This window comes from Ambystoma mexicanum, chromosome 2p (genome assembly GCF_040938575.1).
Source record: "Ambystoma mexicanum isolate Mex_15411 chromosome 2p, UKY_AmexF1_1, whole genome shotgun sequence".
NCBI lineage: Eukaryota > Metazoa > Chordata > Amphibia > Caudata > Ambystomatidae > Ambystoma > Ambystoma mexicanum.
Genome location: NC_090923.1, coordinates 377,084,244 through 377,105,770, shown reverse-complemented (window position 1 = coordinate 377,105,770; position 21,527 = coordinate 377,084,244). Strand labels below are relative to the sequence as shown.

The following is a 21,527-nucleotide window of genomic DNA, read 5'->3' as shown; positions in this document are numbered from 1 at the left end:
TTTCAATTGCACAATGGAGTAAGGAGACCCCTGATGCTGATTTGATTACCGCTCAGAAGGGGGATCCAATAATTGGTAAATTTTACCAACACCTTGAGGACCCTGAGAACTTTACCCTGACGGATACCGATTACATTGGGAAAGAGGACCTAAGAGTGTTGATGAAATGTCCAAAAATGTTCCGAATCCAAGACGGTTTGCTGGTAAGGAAATCCAAAGCTGGCCACGATCAGTGGGTGGTTCCTACCTCATTCCGAAGCCTGATGTTAAGTCACGCCCACAACGCGGCCACCGCCGGTCATAGGGGGTTTCACACAACACTGAAAATCTTAAGAGAGGTTGCATACTGGCCACACATGGTGCAGGACCTCGACCAATACATGAAGGGGTGTCTTGTGTGTGCACAATTTCAGCCATCATCTCTCACACACAGGGCACCTCTCCAAAAGAGGGGGATGACACTGCCATGGTCAGATTTGCAAATCGACTTTGTAGGCCCTGTAATCCGCTCGTCTAGAGGAAACAAGTACATGTTGACCGTTACATGCTTGTTTACCAAGTGGGTGGAATGTCTCCCGGCACCAAACTGCAAGGCAGAAACAGCAGCTGCCCTGATGATTAACCACATCTTTTCCCGTTTTGGTCTACCTCAAAGGATTGAGTCAGACAGAGGTAGCCACTTCACCAGTGAAGTAATGACAAAGATGTGGGAGATACTGGGGGTTAAAAGGAAGCTACACATTTCTTACAGGCCAGCTTCTTCTGGAGCAGTGGAGAGATATAACCGAACCATTGTGAGCATCTTAAAAAAGTTTGTGGCAGATTCTGGGCCAAGTTGGGATATCCGATTACCTCTGGTCCTAATGGCCATCAGATCTACCCCTTCATCTGCAACCAAAATGTCACGATTCGAGTTGATGACTGGGCGCAAGATGTTGCTTCCTCAGCATTTGCTCTACAGAACCCAAGAGCAAACATTGATAAATGCCTCCACAACTCATGAGTATGTGGAGGATTTAAGGAAACACCTTCAGCATGCTTTTGCCTATGCTCAGCGGAATCTAGAAAGATCAGCCGAGAGCATGAAGACCCACTATGATTAAAAAACTACCCTAAAGGAATATAAGGTGGGTGATCGGGCCTATCTATACAATTTCCAAAGGAACCAGGCCAAACAGCGAAAATTCTTGCCTACATGTAAGGGACCCTTTGAGATTATAGACAAGATCTCCCCTGTGGCCTACAAGATCCGCATCGCCAAAGGCGGTTTGGCAGAGGGGGAAGACAAGTGGGTCCACATAAACCAGTTGAAGTGTTGCCATCCCAGGCACACTTTGCAGCAACTGGAGGAGTCCTCTGCAATCCCAGAGGGTACCACTCCAGAGTAATTCAATTCCAACCCTAAAAGATCCTACATATAGAGTATCAAATTCTGTGTTTCTCAAGTTTATGTGTTCCTGTCTCTTAATTTAAAAAAATGTGCATGTTCATATCTGTTGAGTTCTAAAATATATATGCCACCCCACTATATCAATGGTGGAGAGAAATGTCCATGAATAGGTATTGCCGCTCTTCCTTTGTCGTCCTAGGAGAAAGAAAACCTGGAGACTGGCCAAGGAGGACGATCTGGAGACCGGGAGCAGAGACCCGAGGGGCCCGGGGTACCGCTCAATATTCCCATCAGGACCGGCGAGGAGAACCGATCGATCCGACTGGATGGAGAAAAAGATGCTGAACTGTGCCATCTATTGGAAGAAGATGAGGAGAACATCCCAGATCTTGCGAGTTCCATCAGTGAAACAGAATGGCCATCGCAAGAGGGGGGCTTGTGGGATGTTTTTACCCATGCATCCGAGCCCTACCAAAAAAACTGTGCATTACTGGCATTGAAAACATCATGATGGCCAGAGCTTCCCAGAAAATGCACAGGGAAATGCATGAAGAATAGGCTGCCACCCATTTTTGCCGATGTTATGGGCACAGAAGGGCACTGCCTAAAACCACCATTGGGCTACCCACACAGTAGCCTGAAACCATTGGGAATGGCAATGCTGATTGCCAAAAGCAACCTAGAACTGTGGGGAATTCATTTTCTTAAATCCCAAAAATGGTTGCATTACCAGTACTCACCACTACCAGAAAGCCGGCGTTTTAAAACAACACCAGACATTTGTGTAAAACTGAATAAATGAACCCAAAGCAGGCCAAAGAAAGACTTACTGAGAGGTGGATACAATGTAAAGTTATATTCTGAAGTGACTTGAAGGTTTATATACAAGACTGGCTGAGCTCTACAGGTCTGCAGCGGCTTAAACTGAAACTGGATTTAAAATTACCAAAAATCGAAATGTGTAAATAAACTGAGGGACAGACTTGTGACTGCCACATAGTTTGTCACTGTTAAAATGTCATAGTTTTGAACTTAGAATCCGCATTCTAGCTGCATGTGTAAAAATTGTTAGTTTTATTTGAATGCAGAAAACTGGGTAACTAAAAGTGACATTAGCTGGGGCCTGGCTTAAGGAACTGGGTTCTGCCTGACAACTTCCCCCCAATTGGAGTGAAACTGGATCCACAGCAGTTCTCAGGCCTGGCTGCATTCTGAGGGGAGGTTACCCCTCTCTGATTGAATTACCAAGGGACTGCTAGAGACTAAACAAAGGACCCAGGCAGAGGGTTTATTGGGGGGAGGTCATAAATGGCTTCCTCTTGAACAATGGGCCTTCCGGGGCCCAGGCAGATGGTTTATTGGGGGGACCGTAAAATAGCTTCCTCTTGGCAGAAGCTGGGAGGGGCAGGGTCTCTGAGCTTGACAGAAACTGGATAAACTGGTTTCTACACCATGTGACCTGAAAAGACACACCCCTGTTGGCCAGAATATGATTCTAAGAAAGATGTATAACTCACAGTGCGGATTTGTCAAAATTATTTAAATGATACCATAATTCTTGTGATTTTTCTGTGCACGTTTTAAGACGCGTTGGGAATTTGTGTGATGTTCTGGGACAAAACACCGCTATTTATTGAGACTGCTGGGACAGGTAGAGACATTCAAATCCAGTTGCTGCAACACGCTCTGCCGGACCACACCACATCCAGAAGATACCAGATCCAACAATTAGACTTTAAAACTCCAAAGAACTTGATTCAGAACTCAAAGCAAGGGCCTAAACCCACAAACTGAGAACTCTTCTCAGCAGGCCTCAGCATCCAGCAAACCTAACAGCGGTAGCAGCATCCAGGAGCTGTGCAGATCAGCGCTGTGTCCAGAGAAAGCTGTGCAGAAAGATCCAGAAGCAGTGCTGTACCCAGAGAAAGCAGAGCAGTATCCAGAACCAGAGGCCAGAGATCCAGAGTGACCCAGACCACTGTTAGCAGAACCAGAGAGCTGACCCAGATCACTGTGAAATGCCGAGATCAGAACCGGAGTCCAGTCCAAAACCTGACCAGATCCGTGGCGAGGCCTATTTCAAAAATATATTGTGAGTACCTAGTAGAACTGTGCAGAACCAATCTCTTAGTTAAAATAATCTAATCCAAAATATTTTAACCTAAGTAGAACTGCCTCCTAGAAATCATGTCATCTGTCATATTTAAAGCTGCACCACTGTCATTTGTCAATTCTGCAGCTGCAAAGCTGTCACCTGTCATTCTGAGTTTACTTTAAATCCGAAAAACTACCTTTATTTAATCGCCCGTATCTCTGGAACCGTTTGGGCTAGGAACTTGGTTTCACTTTCCTCTGAAAGCCTAGAATCTTACCTTTCCAACAAGCCTAGAACCTACTCTACTATTTTTCCCGCAATCACGATTCACGCATTCGTGAATTTTGCCGCGATTTTCGATTTGGCCCGATTTCTTTACTTGTAAAAAGATAGCTGCTTTTGCCTGAACTGCTAAAATTCGTTTGCATCATAAGAACCATCCTTGAATCATTGCTAAAGTGAGCCTGAACTCATTCCTAGTATCTCTCACTCACCCTGAACCTCCTAAAGGGAATTAAAACCATTTTCAGCATATTTCTCACTGCATTGTCACCATATTCAAAGCATTTTGCCTGTGTTTCAAAACTCCTATCTGTTGTATAAGCTGCTGGGGGGGAATTGAACTGAATTCTATTATTTATTTATTTTTTTATTGAAATATTGACTCTGTTTTTAAGGAACTGAGTTTTATCAAAAGTTGTGAAAGTTTGTCCTCTTTCTTCGATTATGGAGGGAAAGGCTTCACGCAACGCCACCGCAGGTTATTCTCCAACGGATGCTTACTCCGGAGACACCTCTCGTGCGTTGCGACTTACGGTGAAGGGTGAAGAAAGAGAATCTGTTGTTTGCTGTGGATGCACTGGAGTTCCTTGGGAGTTTATTTCCTTCATCGCTAGTTCATTTAGCTTGGCCATTGCCACTGCCCAACTCGTTTTCTCTCTTGAGATTAGTCTATCCCACCACTCGTCGGACTCCAAGATCCAGGCGTTCTCGATCAGAGGGCGAAGGTAGGCTATTCTGTTTTCCCTGGTCGTAGGGCAGTCGATCACTAGGTGTTTGACAGATTCGATCATAGTCTGGTCTTTGCAGAGGCGGCAAGTCTTGACGGACTTTGGGTCATGAATGGCCATAATTTCCCGTGTCGGGAGTAGGTTCAATCTGGCTTTCAGAAGTAAGGTTCTCAATTTTTTATCAGCGAATTTTAGACAGTAGTTTAGTGGCTTCTTTAATTTGTTAAACGTGGGCGGTAGGTTGGATAAAAGTTTGTTTTTAGTCGCCTTTTCCACTGTGGTGATCCAATCCCAATCTTCCATTTTGCGCTTCATGCGGTCTGGATTTTCCTTCAGGTCTTGTTCGGAGCAGGCTATTTGGGCTAGATCGTTTTCCCTTTTCTTCGCCCAGTTGGTCAAGGCGGTACATTTACCTTGCTCTTTTTCTTTCCTCAGGATTTCATATATTTGCAGGGTGTCAGACATGATGATTTTTCTAAATAGCCTCATCGCGCTTTGGTCCACCATGGACGCCAGGGAAACTAGGCCCAGTTCTCGCCTAATTGCTGGCATGGCGGTGGATTTGGGTAAACCGAGGACCGTTTTCCACAAGTAACCCTCTAGTTTGGACCATAGCTGCCGAGGTAATCACAGAGATGACTCGGCGCCGTATACTATTGACGGGACCACCTTTGTTTTATAGAAGGTTATGGCTGGCGTGAGTGAAAATTTGCCATATTTTCTGTCCACAGCTCTTACTTGGGCGGTCAGCCGTTTGGTTTTGTCCCATAGTTGAAGTTGCCAAGCCAAGTCTCCTCCAGAACAGTCCAGCAGAACACCTAGGTTTTTAAAGGTTTTAACAGTTTCAATTTCGGTGTGCTCAAGAAACCATGTGTGTTGTTTAGTTCTTTTATTATTTTTTTCAAAGACCAGAATCTTGGTTTTGGACTCGTTGATCTCCAGGTTGTTTTCGCTGATATACTTTGCCAGGTTTGTAATTTTGCGCTGGAGACCGACTGGAGTTTGGTCAATTAGTATGACATGTCTGCGTACAGCAATCGCGGGATCTCTGTATTCCCTATTTTAGGGGGGAATGACCTGATTTTACTTTCCGTCTGGCCGTAATCTCCCAAAAATGCTTTGAATAGGGCGGGGGCCAATGGACAACCCTGTTTTACGCCTCTATGAACTTCAATCTCTTCAGATAGAGTCCCTTGGTGATTCAATTTGACCCTGATTTTCGTCTTCTCGTGGAGGGCTTTTATTGGCTCCAGCACCTCGTCCGGGCAGTGCCAGTGATGGAGTTTCGACCATAACCTGTTACAATCAATCTTATCGAAGGCCTTCGATAGGTCCACGAAGGCTAGAAAGATCCTGGGCGCCCCTTCCTTTACCTTGGCTTTCAAAATGTTGAGGATTAAGATATTGATCGTAGTACTCCCGTTTTTTTGGAAGCCTGTTTGTAGGAAGTCTTTCGACGGGCTGTTTTGTTCCCACGATTTGATGTGGGCCAATAGATGCGTTGCAAAGATCTTACCTATAATGTCAAGGAGAGCAATGGGTCTGTAGCTGACGGGCTCGTTGTGGGCTCCCTTTTTGTACACCGGGACAATGACCGCGTTGTTCCATGTTTTGGGGATCATCTTTTTTCTGCCGCACTCTTTGAAAATTTCACTGATCAGTTCTGACCATTTTTTTGGGTACCGCTTGAGGTCCATATTCGTGAGGCCATCGGGACCTGGGGCTCTTGATGTTTTATGTTTGTTGACTGATGCTTCTATGTCGCTGGAATCAGATACATCAACCCAAGATGAATTTGACCGTTTGATCTCCGGAAACACTTTACTGTCTGGACTCTTAAATTCCGCGGTCAGGTATGTAATCCAGCTTGATTCGGCGTCCGTGTTTGTCTGAGCTGAGCCTGGGACGTTTGACATATCTTTTATGAAGCCCCAAAAATCGCTGGATTTTTTTGTCTGTAATTTGGACATCATCAGCTCAGCGTCTAGTCGTAGTTGGTAAGCTCTCTGCTGTCTTAACCAGTTTTTGTATCCTTTAGATACTTCGTTCAATATCTCCCAATCGGCAGCAGCGTTTTTTTTCGCTATTCTTCTTCGATTGCGAACCTCTTTTCTTTTGTCTACCAGGGCTTTGTTAAAGGCATGTCTTTCAGCCCCCGGTGGCTTGGAGGAATTTTTAGCCTTCATCTCGTAGGCCAATACCAAAGGCAGATAGTTAGGCCGTTCCATCCGGTTTAACTCCTGCATTTTGTGTACATTTTCGACCCAACCTTGCTTGATTCTGGCGACGTCCACTTCGCTTATCTTCAGCCTTGTTCTTTGGGGGTTTAGGTCAAGCGCCGTACCATAAGTTTCTTTTTGTTGTCTACTGCCTTGCCATACACAGGTGAGTAGGTTATGGTCACTGTGTTCAGTTTTTATGACTGTGAAGCTGGTGAGGTCTGCTATGAGACCGTCTGAGATAAAGATGTAGTCGAGGGTTGCGTTTACCGAATTTCGTTCCCATGTAGGGAGATTTACCTATGAAGGAAAAAGATTGGCGACGTCTTGGATATTTCTTGCTTTGATGACTTGTACCCAGGCTTTACCTCGCTCGAAAGCTGCTTCTTTTAACCTGGTTACTTTTTCACTTGCCGAACCGAGGGGCCTTGGGTCAAAGCATTTTGCGTTGAAGTCGCCGCATATTATAATATCAATCAGGTCAAAGTTCTCATACAGTTTGTCGATAGTGCTTCTCATGTTGTTACAGAATATTTTCGTGGACATCCGTTGAGGGTTCCAGTAGCAGTTGACAATTGCTACAGTTCTTATTTGCCTGGTTTCACTTCTGTTACTTGTCTTTTGCCATGAAGTCAGCACCACCAGTACTTCCTATGCCTCCTTCCATTTGATTGGAGCCGATAGGCCTTGGCCAGAATTAATCGCCACCAAGAGGCCAGACGATGGTCTGCCTAGTAAGCCTCTTACTGCTGCTGAGATTTCGACTGTTTAGCCGTCCAAAGCCGGTTTGGCCATCAGCCATGACTCTTGGAGACAGATCATGTCATAAATCCCCAGGTTTGTCTCGTCGACCTTCGTCAGGTGGGCGTGTCCTCTTGTGTTCCACGAGCACAATGTGAAGGCCTCCTTTTCTGGCCGCTCCTCGTCGCTGCATAGTTTGAATCGCCAACGCTGAACGGCCCTGGTCATTGCTATTTTCTGTTTTTGTTCCATTTTTGGCTGAACCATTTCCAGGGGCCTAGTTCTTGATTAGCAGCTTTAGCAACGTCTCTGAGCTCTTGTGGGCTGCTTTTTTTGTCTCTCCTCCTTGGCTCGATGTCTACCTCGTTCCGTTGCTCCATCTTTCTTCCACGTGGCGGGCTACCCTCTACACGACTATACACCCTGTCCCGCTGTTCTCTTCTGTAGCACTGCCGAGTTTCGGCAGGAGAGTCGTGGTATCTCTTTCTTGTGGTATTCTTTGAAACCTTATCCCAACGATGGTCGTGATAGGCCCTTCGGCGTCCGTCATTCTTGGCTGCCTCTTGCCTTCGAGTTTGGCGGTACAGCTCTTCCGTCCTTGATTTATAGTGTGTTGATATAGCGACGGTATCTGCCTTTTTCTCACTCGGGGAAGCTGACTCCCTTGATTTTGTTATCTCTGTCAAAGTGAAGCCCAACGACTTTAGTTCCTCATATGCCACTTGGTCAATCCGCTCTATACCTATTGCTTTGATGTGGACGTAGGATTTAGCCCTTTTCTCCCTGTGGTATGGTTCCACTAACACCACTTCTTCCGGTCGGATTTTGTTTAGAGTTGTTGTTTTCTTCATAATCTTCATAACCGTGGATCTATTCAAAATAAGGTGGCCGCTCTCTGGCTTTCTTTGCTCTAGCTTGAACACTCTTAGCTCGTCTTTGTTTGTTTTTTAGTCACCCCTTACGCCTCTTTGGGCTCTTTGTTTCAGTGGGCTGTTTTTTTCTCTGCGTGTTTTGGGCTTGATGCTTGCCTTGTCTGGCGATGTCTGAGGTCTCTCGGACAACCCGATTTTGCTGCGGTGTCGCTGTGACGTCTTTACTTCCATTTTCCTTTTCCGCCCTTCTGTTGTCTCCATTTTGGACCTGGGGTGTATGTCTACTCCTGCAGTTTGCCCGATCTGCTCTGTGTCTCTGCTTTTCTCAGTTTGCTCGTTTTCCTCGTAGACCGACATGTTTATTAGGTCAGAGTTTGCCATAAATTCATCTGCCGTTTGCGGTGATTTGGGAGAGGACGCCTCATTTGCCGATCTATATTGAGTATTACAGATTTCCCTTTCTTGCGGCTTTGCCCTGTCTTTTGTGATGTTTGTTAGGGCTCTGGGCAGGCTTGCCTCTTTGGGTGGGCTACTTAGATCCACTGTCTGGTATTGGATTTCGTCAGGCCTTTTGACTACGTTATTGTTTGTGATGGGTAACTCTTTCCACTGAAACAGCGTTGTTATGGAGTTTCTTGTGCCCTTCTGGTATGGCTGTGATACCTGGGGTTGTGGTTTTTGGCTGTTTATTTGAGCCCTCAGCTCGTTGTTTATTTGTTCCATAATTTCTATCTTTATCTCAAGTCTAATGATTTTACTTTCGCAGTTGCAATGAAGAGAGGTGGCACGGTTTTCTATGACTGAGATAAAGCTTTCGACGTTGGACATTTTGGTCATCAAGTTAGATAGAATAGCGGTGTTGTCTTTCACCTCTTCTTTTATCGCCTCATATAGTTTGCAAAATGGGGCCAGCACGATCGTCATAGCGGACATGATCGCAATCATGTCAGGCTTTTTGCTCGGCGACTCCTTTTGCATTGCTGCCGCTATATCACTTAAGCGTCTCTTTTTCGGAGATGCCAAGATTTGTTCTTTTCTTCGTGTAATTGCCGGGAGGTCACTGTACAGGGAGTCTCGGCTTGGACTGTGGCCATTATTGATTAACATGGTTGGGTTTCTTCGCCCTTTGTTCGCTAGAACCTGGTCCCAGAGGGTTTTGGACGAGTCCCTTATCTCTGGGGCTTGTTTGGTTGGAGGAACCAGCGTCAAGTGTGGTCGAGTCCAGGCCACCCGCTGCTCCCTGTCAACTTCTTGATTTTTCCCAGGGATTGGGTCGTTGGTATTTTGCTTTTCTGGTTCCTTACTTTCCTCTATACCCGTACTAGGGTCTTCTGTAAGGCTTGTCATCTCTTGATCAGGTTTCTTTCGAGGTAAAGTGGGGTGACTAAGTGGTGGCTCCATCAGGTTTCCCCTCTCGTCTTTGTTCATTCTCTCTTCTGTTGTATCGATTTTTAGTGACTTTGCCCTATCTTTTGGGTTTTGGGCTTTTGCTTTTTCATTTAGATGCTTCTGACTCTGGATGTGATTTAGATGCAGGTCAGGTTTGCGCAAATTAGCGGCTTGTGGGAAGTCCCCTACAGCTTCCAGCATATCAGCGTCCGATACTTCATCTTCTGTTTGACTTTTTCCTTTTTGGTGGCGTGTAAAGAAGGCTTTTAAAGAGTTTTGGTTTAAGGGGTTGGGGAGCCCCTTTGAGTGAGCCTCTCTTTTGGATCTTTCTTTTTTACCCTTTAGGTCTATCGTCTCTGAGACGGACTTTGCTCTTTTGTAGGCAGTTTTTTGGTGTCTTGCAGTATCCTCTTTCTTCCTAGATTTAAGAGGGTATGGTTAGTTGGACTTATAGTTCCCCCCTTTTCCAGGTTTTCTGCGTTCGAGTTCGAGTTCTTCGGTTTCTTTATCGGGACCGACAATTCGGCAGTTTCAGTGTCAGAGTCCACTTCTATCACTGCCACATCCGACCCCTCGTCAGATCCCAGCTGAGATTCTTGATCCCTGGTTAAGTCCATGTTTAGGTCTGAATCCGTTTCGCTGCTGCTCGTCTCCAAGAGGCGCTTGCGTTCTTTTGATCGTCTTTTAGACCTTTTGATTGCTTTTTTAGCTTGTTTTAAGATGGGGGACAATCCACTAGGGTTTGTATGAATCATTGCCATTACCTGAGTAGCCTTGGGTCTGCCGAGTGGGCCTTCCTTTTGCGGAGTGCTGAGCGGGGGATTTTGATTTTCCCCCCTAGCTCTTTCTCCTTTTTCTGGATTTTTAACGGCGATCAGCCGACTTGTGTTTGCATGAGGGGGGACCCCCGGGGTTTGGCTTGGTTCACTGGCTTGGGTTGGTTCTCTGGTGCTCGCCCGGTGGTTTCCCCTTTCGTGGTCCATTGTCACCTCCTTCGGGTGGGTTGTATCCCTTTGCCCCACCACACCATGGGTCTCGATTGCGTGCGGGGCCTTTTCTCCCGTCATGTTTTCCCCGTTTGCCCTCACATCTCTGGCGAACTGCAGACACTCTTCGGCGGCGTCCACCGGCCTCACGGCAGACTCCGAACTCACGACGGAGATAAGGAGCTTTGGGTCCGGGAGATTTAGTCTCCCTGAGGACTGTGCGGGGGGCTCAGACTCAGAAGGTATGGAGGGAGTAGATGCGACCGCGTCGACCTCTTTGTCTGCATCTTGGTCAGCTTGTGTTTTCTCGGGTGTCTTAAGTTTTCCCAGGGGGGGTGAGACCCCGTTTGAACGACCCCCAGGTGTGGTCATGGCACTATGCTCGCTGGACCCATGCTGTGGCCTCTCCGGCCAAGAATTGGGAGCACAAAGATCAGAGATTTCGGTCATGGAAACAGGTGGAGTGTGAGGGTTAACGGAGACAGAATCACTCACCTTTCCCTCTCCCTCCGAAGGCAGATGCACTCGGGCTGCTGACGGTTGTAAGACCTGCCCAAAGCACTTTTGTCTGGCACCTTCACTTGTCGATTTTGCGGTCGAATCGGACTTTGTTCTTTGTTTTTTCCCCAGAGGGGACAGCCACGTAGGAGTAGCTTGGCGCGGTCTCACATCAGGGTCCATCCTGCTGCGGCTCCGCGTAAGCAGCGGACTGCAGCAGACTGCTCCAACTCAGCTCACAACTCCACTCCGCTCCGCGGGTTTTAGGTGCTAATAGTCACTTCCTGCAAACAACGATGTGGTCAGAACACAGGACTGCAGCAGACTGCTCCAACTCAGCTCACAACTCCGCTCCGCTCCGCGGGTTTTAGGTGCTAATAGTCACTTCCTGATGCTGCCTGAAAACTGAAAGGTAGCGTTTGGTTGCATTCCTAAGAACTGTGTGCTCTCATCTTCATCTCCTTACATTGCATAAAGGGGGGGTGAATTGTCCAAGAAAGTGATTACATTGTCTTTTGCTGAAATCCTATCAAGTTATTTTCTGTACTGCATTTTCATTCCACATTGCATCTATTTGAAAGCATAAAAGTATTGTTGCTATCTTATCCATCCTATACCCACCCATCATTGATTATAAAGAAGTGTGCTAGTGCCAGAATATCCATTATTGATTACTGCTCAGATCAAGTGTGATATTCAATTATTAATTTATTATAAAGTGTGATATATATATTGTTTAAATTCTCAAATAAACCTTTTAAACTTGCAAAACAGAACTACTTCTTGGCTCAGTGGGGTCAGGGGGATTCCAAGAGAGGGGTGTTATATAGGGGTAGTCATCCAGAACTCATGAACTGGACACAAAGATATATCAATAAGGGTTTCCATTCAGTATCCCAGACTAGGCATTGACTTAGCTGTAGTGTTGAATTGAATCCTCTTACAATTGATTGATTGATTGAAAAGGTGAGCACCCGTCATGGCGGAGTGAGGGAATACACAGAAGGTTGAGAGCGCACATAGGGTACTGATGGAGCACGCACCCCACGGGTCAGAGACCATGGAGTGGGTTAACCTCAATAGGATGACACATAAGAAAAGAACAACAAAGAAAGTAGAGGTTGAAAAGAGAAACTTCTGGCCAGCTAAGAAAGGATTGTGTTTAGTTGGAAATGATTGTTCTCAGCCCAGTTTATGTCAAGTAGACATACATAACCTATCACTGGCAATAGATTATTTTTAATAACCACAACCATTTTCCCAAAAGAGGACTTCAAAATACGATACACGAAAAACTCTCTCTTTTACTAATGTTTTGGGTAAATAGATCGGGGTCAGCCGAAGTGGTCCTTAGACAAGTGCAACGCCCCATTTCGCAGGCGCTGCCATTCTCGCCCTTGACCTGTGTACCCCCAGCTGCCAACCCATGGCGCGTCGCAAACCAGGGACTCCTGCTGCCACTCCAGGGGCCTGTCCGCCCTTCCGCTCTCAAGTGCTGAAGTCGCTGAAAAAGATTCATGCCAACTCAGCAGAGAACGAATGAAAAGATTGGAAATCTCTTTGTCAGACAGAGAGGCGAATAATGATGGATTTGGAAACGTGCTTAACGTGTGCCACACTGCCCTGTAGTAAAAGGTATCGAAACAGCCACCGTATCTGAAATTGCGGAGTATACATTTTACGTGGCTCTCAAGTACAACTTCCAAGTATACAGATTCTAACTTCACGTATAGCCTCAATAGCACACATTGTGTAAACGAACAATGTTTTTCATTGCATTCGTAGCACAGAAAATCCAAAAGGTTTAGGTGATATTGAAATAACATGCCAATGCAAGCAGATTACTGTGCATATGCTGGCACAGAATGGGGCCACTCCTCCGATTCTCCTCAGGCTATGGACATCCTTGGTGGAACCCTTGCCTGCACGTGGCAGCCTCTTTCTAGGGCACTCGGCCTCAGTCTCCTTGCCTGACATTGCTGCAGTCACCTTAGCTGCAAGTCAAGGCCACTTGCCGTTAGCGGCAGCCGTGAAGTACAGCACTCGTGCTGCCGTCTGACACGTTCGCAGGCCCCACTGTGCTGATTTCAGGACACATACAGATCCACGAAAAGGCAGAGATGACACGCGCCTGCACGCCTTCGCAAATTGCCAGGCAGGTTTTACAGCACGCGCCGGTTCCACACACACAGTGTGAGTGCACTCGCGAGAACAGAAGCTAAGGGATATGTGCACGCACAGAATAAACAGAAGATGTGTAAACTGGCACACTCCCATTGGAAAACGCTCTGAGCAAGGGTCTCTCGTCTACAAATACCATGCACATCAAACATGAAGACACACTAAATAACATCACAAGAACAATCTCGCGGGCACATTCTGGATAACCTGGTTTCGTTGTGTTGCTTTACATGGCATATTAGTCATACTTCACATCTGGCATTGTTCTCGAGATAGAATGCCTTCCCTTGAGATGCGTCCACATTATGTTTGGCGTGTGTTAGCCCTCTGCTCCCAGTGGAATGAGCCAGAGCCGGGACCGGATCTGCCGCCATACTTTGCTCTTGACCTTGTCTCGCACACGCCAGGGTGCCACCTCCAGCCTGTCGGTACGGAAAGGCACCTGCAACCTGCTCCCCGCTACCGCGTTATATCGGCGCCCTGGTCCGGTTGTAGGCTGCCCGTCTGCCCTTTTTCCCAGATTGGATAGAATTTGGGAATTCATTCACCCCTGGACCACACAGTGGTGGGACTCGGTTGATACCAGGTGTGTTAATCGTAGACACTGATAATATCCCGTGTTATCTATCACACGTGGCCTAAAATCTAGGTGCATTGCAATGCGAATCGGTGCAACTCAGTGAAACAGGGAAATGAGGGGCGAGTTAGTAGCTGGTGTAGTAGAGCACAGTCATAATTCAGCTGACTAATAATGTCATGAATACAGACACTTTTATGGACGTGACATTTGAATGAATTGCCTTCGTTGCGGGGTTCGCCATCAGCGGGGAGCATGCTCGCATGGGCCGCCATAGCTGCGCTGTGCCGTGCGGCAGGGCCGCAGGAACGTATCCACCATTGTCAATACGGCTGCTGATCTGCCCAGGTCCTTGCTGCAGGCGCGGGGACACTCGCAATGCACGTGCTGCATTACTGCCACGAAGAGCGAGCGAGCGAGCGAGCGGCCGCCCACCCGTGGCAATGTGCATTGAGAATGCAGGTGTTCATTTACTCGAACATTTCAAAGGGCAATGGAGGGGGTCTGCTTTTAGGCCTGCCTGTTAGCAGACACCTGAAAATGCTGGGCCCCCTTCTGCAGTATGATAATGCTGCCCAGGTGTCCACGTGTGTCATTTCAAAGCCTTTGTGCAGAGCCACAATTTGCGGCTGTGTTGTTTCGACCAGAGCCTCACAATGACATGAAAAGCAATGCAAATGAGGAGGGTTTGGGGGGGAACGCGACCGCAAAAAATACACACTCCAGGTGTGATTGCCAGCGCTCATTGTTGGGTTATAAATTGCTTTTAAACCAGCACGGACACCACCTTTCGATTCCATCATAGGCTGTGCTCTTGGCAAATATTACAATTTTGAACACAATGGACGGCGAGCCTTCAAACGCGAGGAAAACAGCTTTGATCTACGGTCGAGGCTGACAGAGTGTGCCTGAATCTAGGTCGTTTTGGGCCTGGCCAACGTCTTCCAACCTTGGACTGTCCCACATGCCTCCGTCCCTTGCGCGAAATGAGTCCGCGTCAAATAGCCTATCACATCTCAACAATGCAGCGCAGAACACGCCAAGCCACCCATCTGCCCTCGCGTTGGAGTCTGAAGGGCACGGCAATGACAGCTTTGGTTCTCTGGCACCATCAGCAGTCATAGCATAACGCCTGCCTGCTTCATCTATATGGCACAGGGCGCAAAGCATGAGGGACCACCCATCACTACATCTTTGGGCGCTTCTTACACCTAATTCACCAAATTTGCCACTCAAATTACAACTGTGTGTACAAAGATTACTCTAATGTTTCAGGTGAATATTTTTTTTAATCAATTCCAGTAAAAAAAGCAGTCACTTTTTAAATTTTTTTTTAGAATATCAACAAAAATCATTCTCCAAATACATGATGGAGAAGCTTTAAGAATGACGGGTGGTCACACATGCATGCCAACATGGCACTGAGCAACGAACCAACTATCAATATGGATCTCAATGCAGAAGATTGACCTCTAATGTCTTCCCTAAAGCCAGTGCCACTGACCACCAAGTTCTTCATGCCAGGCATATTTTATGTGTTTATCAAAACCACTGTACGGCCTCAGACATGCACAGGCAAGACTTACCTCGTCAATTAGGACTGCATAGGTGCTGGATGCGGTTTCTAAGTCTTTCTGGGACAGGGCCACCACCCTACGTTCTGATGGAAGGCCATGTTGTGTGCAGGTAGGAGTCATGCCGCTCTCATGAGAATCTGGTTGGCGGGGGCTGCTGTGCTATAGAAAGGGGGTCTCTGGCTGGAAGCACTGCGATATAGCTACACCGTGCACAGAAAGAGCAGCGAGGATAATCCTTGTCCTCAATAGCTTTGGATGAAAAGAACCTGGGGTGGACTGTGGCCCAACTACAAACATATCAAGCTTTGGCAATGCCAACTATTTGGGTTTTCTGTAGGCATGGGGAAGGTACTTGCTAGGCACTGATGTGGTGTTATTAGCCGGCTATTTATGGCAGCAGGTGCAAAATGGTACGAGTAAGAGGGCTCTAATAGCAGCGCCTGGTAAATGCTTAAAATGTACACACAAGTCCAAACTGTTGGCTTTGGCAAAGCTTGTTTTTACCAGGACATTTGTATTACGCAGTAGCATGTTTACAGCTCTAATGAAGTCCATTCCGAGAAGACTGCTTTGAGGAAAGACAGGCAGGCACTTTGAGTGCAAAGTTTGATGCTAAGGCTTGAATAAAGTGAGCTCAAAGAGTTCCCATGAAGAGGTGTTTTGGGTGGGGATAGACAGAAACTGGTTGGGAATGGCCATACTGATTAACATGGCATGGGCTGTGAATGGGAGGGCAAATAACCAAACAACACCTACAAGCTTTGACAAGTCCTTACATGCTATTTTTCCCTATCTGCACTCTACTGCAATCGTTTTGGCTTATAAGTGGTGCTAAAGCGCCACCCAATAACTCAAACTAAAAAGGTCAAAAATTATCTGCCTGATGTGGAAGGTGGAGAAAAAGATTGTTTGCCGTGTTCATCCAAACTGCCCTAGCTGTATCAGCAAACGAGATAGATGTGCTCAGTGATGTGGCAAGAATGGCATATATGTCACCTGCGCATGCTGCCAAGAAAGGAGGGAGCCAAGGTCTGAAATATCCTCTTTAGTACCCCAAACTGTTTAAAAACGTGTTATGGATGTCGGATGGCACCAGTGTAGCTGTGCAGTCTGTAGGCCGCTTCGCCGAAAGTCAGACGCGCCAAAGGCCACATCACGGCATAGCGACATATGACCACTAGAGGTGGCAGAACATAAATGGTGGGGCAGCAGGTGCGGGGCTGTGAGGAAACCCACTGAAATAATATATTGGGGGGGCATAAAACCGACCTTGCAGTAGGTGGACTTCATGGCTACCTTCTACAGCGTTGATCTTTTGTGTCCGCCTCCCCTGTCTACAGACCCTGTCATGTAAAATGGTTTGTTTTAAGGAATTTCTGTGAACAAGATTAAATGCCTATTATTAACTGTTTAATGTCATGTCGTGTGCCATGTTATGTGACAGTGTACTCTTATCTTGATAGCATTTGTAAAGCGTAACATATGCCCGAAGGCATCTTGGCACTAGATTAGTTTTTTTTTTGTATTTTTATTGTGCTTTATATAGTGCCTTTGACCAAAGCACTTTACATAAGACGATCAAGAGTACATTAAAATCAGCAATGCAAAACAGTGTTCAAATACTGCAATCAATCAGAGACTGAAGCAGGTGAGTTTTTAGAGAGGAACGGAACAGAGGGTAAGAAGTAATGGAGCGAAGAGACAGAGGGAGCAGGTTCCAGCGAAGATTAGGATGTGCTATTACTGTTGATTTGCAACCTTTCTTCCTATACCAAGTGCACTGCTCCCAGTGAACATAGGTGCACCACCTCCCTATACATTTATACGTGAAGCTAAAATTAAGTTAGCCGCAATAATCAAAATCAAGTCGGTCACCTGTGATGCCACTGGCTAGCAGGCTGCGGATACAATGCAACCGCTCATCAGTGGTAGAAGTGTACCGGAAAAAGTAGTGGAACTGTGGTCTCGGCAGAGGAGAGGGTAGGTGGAAGCAAAGTGCAATATGTGACAAGGTGACTAGTAACTAAGGCTCCTATTATAACTTTACACTTGCAAAGGGACACGAATGGACAAATCCTCTATATAGAATGGTGAATATGGTTGTAAAAAGTAGAGGAATGGTAAACAGAAAAAAATAAAAGTAGTGAACACCACTCCCGACCGCTCCCGCCCACTTTGATCACTGCCGCTCATCTATGAAGGCTCTTGCACGGAGGACTCCTGTGGTGGACATTGAACTTCCCCCTCCCCCCCGAGCATTAAGGGCAGACTTATGAATGTCCTCTGCCCAGCTAGCCCACCTTTGTGAAAAGGTCAGTCAGCAGAGGACGTTAGTTACTGCAACCACTGACTACAGCGTGATGGGCTGGCAGGTTTTAATAAAGGCCTTGTCCATAACGCGTCTGGCCTATCAGGTGTGACAATGCAAGGCCGCTGGTGGATCAAGGGGCTGGGAAAGTTCTTACAAACGATGCACTCCCCCCACTGGCACCTTTCAGGTGGCCCTGCGAGGCTCGTCACTTATTAAGGATGTACAGGGCCGCCCTCTCATTCCTAATGCCCGGGAAAGTTTCTAGACCGTCAGGTTAGCTAAATGAGCCCAACATTCCTTTCTACCCATCTTTCAGGAGGAACGTGTGATTTTGACCTACCCACATGCTCTGTCTACCCACCCCAGATCCTATCTCCCAGACAAGGACCCTGAGCCCTTGGCACTCAACTGGAGTGCGCTGGGCACTAGGCCTGACCACCACATGTGTACTCTCTCCTCTGTGACCCCAGTTGGGTAGTGTCCACACTTCCCAGTATCTGCACGCTTGTATAACCGTCTGTCCAGATCTGCCCTCTCTCTATCCTTGCGGTCCTGCCCCATACCATCTCCTTCGCTGGGTTAGTTGGTTCAGTCCTACATTGCATGTGCAGGCAAGACCACTCCCGTAAACCCCGGAATTGTACCTTACAAGCCCTTTCCCTTACCTAACATCTGCTCCCCTCTGAGCTCGTGTGCCTCGGTCTTCTCTCATCACACTTAACACAATGGCCCTATTTAACTCCGCAGACTTGACGTCTGGAAGGTGCGCCTCATAATACAGGCCACTTTATAAGAATACAAAGCATATTGGATTGCATCTTTTCACCAATTCTACCGTGAACAAACGTTCTGATATTGTTTTGGTTTTTGTGTGTATAACTTCAGAAGGATCTAACAATGTAGAGTCCATTTCTGAGACTTTGAACATGCCAACTCGAAGCAGCAGGGCCATGTATAAAGCAGGTGCGTTGACCTGCCTAGCTACATCATTGTCTTGCATTTCTCTCCACTGGAAGATGGGTAATTTGAAATATCGTTCCCAAGACAAGTCTTCTCTCACCGATGTTGCCAGAAAAATGCAATAATCTCGCCAGTTGTCGCTCCTTTAAACCCCCATCTCCCCTGGATTAGGTGCCCCTGCACGGTGCGCCCCACTGACAGGTACCTCTTCAATATCCCACTTGCTGCAACCTCGGTACCCCATCAGCACGTGCACCCGGCTTCCCGGGCACTCAGGTCGCTGTCCACTCAGCACTAGCCTCCCATTGTTCTCTCCCTTCTGGTTCCTACCTTCTGCTGCCTGCGGGCCATGTCGGTGGGCTGCTTGGCGTTAAACGGGTAGGCGATGCAGCGCATAACGAAGACATAAAGCTGCAGCTTCCTCTTCCGCTCTTCCTCCTCCCGCTGCAGCCGCTCCAATTCCTCCTTCTCCTTCTCGCTCACCACGGACGGACTGGGGCTGGAGGGCCGAACGCTGCCGCCTCCACGACCCCCGGTCCCGCCGGCGCTGGCCACCGGCTGCAGACCCCCGGGCGCTCCGGAGGCAGAGCCTTCGCTAGTCCGGCTCGGGGACAGGCGCTGCGCCGGAGCGAGCACCTCCTTGCACTCTTCTTCCACAACCTCCTCCGACTCTTCCTCGCTGGAAGACGGGTCCAACATACTTGCGGCTCCCGGTCTGCCGGGCAGGGAGAGAGGTACTGTGGTGGCAGCAGCTGCAGCCCGAGCTAAGGGGGGATTACAGGGCAGGCAGGGCACGGGAAGGTCGGGCTGCACTGCACAGACGGGCCCTCGGTAATCGGGGAACGGCTGCAAATAATGTAGGGAGGCAGCTCCGGCCCAGGTGCAGCAGGGATGGATCGGGAGGGACACTGTCCCTTCAGCACCAGAGGTGATACAGTGGCAGGGAAATATACGGGGCGGGGAAAAGACACTGTCCTGTGAAGGAAATGAATGAGGTACAATGGACACAAATCAAAGCAGGTCCTGTGACCTCCTGTGCAGGAAATGAACAGCGGCGGCAGCAGCAGCGATGGCCCAGGAGTCGGGATCAATCAAGCAGCCTGCAGTGCAATAAATGGATCAGCAGCCTAGGCAGGAGCGGGGCGCAATCAAGGCTCCGGGAGCGGCACCCGCGGCTCACCCGGGGCAAACTGCTGGGCAGGGATGGAGCAGCAGCCCGTGCTGGTGCTGATGCTGCGGGAGAGGAGGGATCAGATTCCGAGCGAATGTGATGCCGCCGCCGCCGCCGCTGCTGCTGGATGCAGGTCGCTGTGTATCCCCCTCGCGGGCTGGATGAACCCCGCAGCTTCGGCTCTGCTCGGGACTCCGCCCACCTCCTGAAATATCTCACAACTCAGACTCCGGGCTGCACACCTCCCCCTCGGTGCTCCTGCCCCATCTGCTGAAAGAAGCCCTACCAGAGGTGGAAACAAATCTGAAGGAAGCCGAGCCCACAAAACGACGGCGGCACACATCAAAAGCAAAGCTTTACCGTTGAGGACATGGATTATTTAATGTTCTGACCGATAGGTGCACTTTTTAAAGCTTGCTGTACATGCAACTGTATGTTATGTCACCGTATCAGCCATTGTGTCATAATATGCTGTAAAAAATGGAAATCCGGAAAATAATGTCTATGAAAATCCTCAATACACATTTTCCAATGGATTTATGTTAAAATGTTAAACGCAGTGTAACAGCCACATCTTTTTATTTCATTTACGGAGGTCCCAGAAAAAATAAAGACGTTTCGTTTTCAAAGTTGCAAACAACTTGGCTAAAACATGTATTTAGGATGGCTTTCAGATTTGTGTAAGGCTGTGGCATAGGTTTACTTGCTGCTCCATCATTGTAGAACATTCGCCCTATTCAGATTTTTGTCTGAGCCTTACATAACAGATTCAAGCACCCCCTGATTGAATGGATACTCTTTTCATGACATTCACAGTGTTACCTGTGTCCTTCCCAGCCCCATGCTTCTAAAACAATGCACATCTACACTCAGTAAACATGGTTGTCAAATGAGGCTATTTTAAACTACCTTTCACCTTATGTTCATTTGTAGAGATTATATCCCTAATAACTCTAGCTCGGGAGGTGAGAAAATTGCGTACAGTGGTAGTGTAGGGTTGGGGGAGGGTCAATGGATAGGGTTGGAATGAGCAGATGGACCATTCACAAGAGATGGCTGCTTTGTAGCATTACAGCTTTCAGGGCTGTTCTCCTGCTGGTGTAATTCATTCCTTGGGGTAATTCATTCATTACCTTTCGACAGAGGCATTTTAGCAGTAGGTTTAGACGTTTTATTTATCTGGGGCAATACTTCTGAGCATAGATGCATTTGCAGTATTAGGGTGAACTCCCAGGCAGGAAGAGCGTCTTGCTACAAATCCATGGGTGCAGAACTCATGGAAGGCTTAACTCCTTCCCAGCCCAAAAGAACATAAGGTCCAGACAAGTAGCAAGGTATAACTGAGGTTTATTACAGTCACCAAACCACAGGGATCACATGCACGGCAGCAATTCCGGGCACCTCTCAGCAAATCCTGGCTGGCAGCCTAGTTTTGATAGCAAATGGCATCACAACCTACGTCACATTCCAGGCCCTTCTCCAAAAACCTAACTCCACTCTGGATAGGTTGCCGAGTGGTAGTTCTCCTAGAGAAGCCTGTATAGAGGTTA

At 47.5% G+C, this 21,527-nt stretch overlaps 1 protein-coding gene across 24 annotated transcripts in view; it reads right to left on the bottom strand.

The window, feature by feature from the left end:
• Nucleotides 1-20,240, bottom strand: part of CADPS (calcium dependent secretion activator) — a 2,044,505-nt gene extending 2,024,265 nt beyond the window's left edge. For 9 of the 24 annotated variants that reach the window (XM_069643720.1, XM_069643722.1, XM_069643725.1 and 6 more), the window contains exon 1: nucleotides 19,137-20,238. In XM_069643720.1, coding sequence (XP_069499821.1) covers nucleotides 19,137-19,505 — 369 coding nt within the window. In that variant the 5' untranslated portion in view covers nucleotides 19,506-20,238. Of the gene's footprint in view, nucleotides 1-19,136 lie in introns of all 24 variants that reach the window. The other 15 variants (XM_069643732.1, XM_069643739.1, XM_069643735.1 and 12 more) reach the window with 4 other exon arrangements.
• Between the last annotated feature and the right edge of the window lie 1,287 nt (nucleotides 20,241-21,527).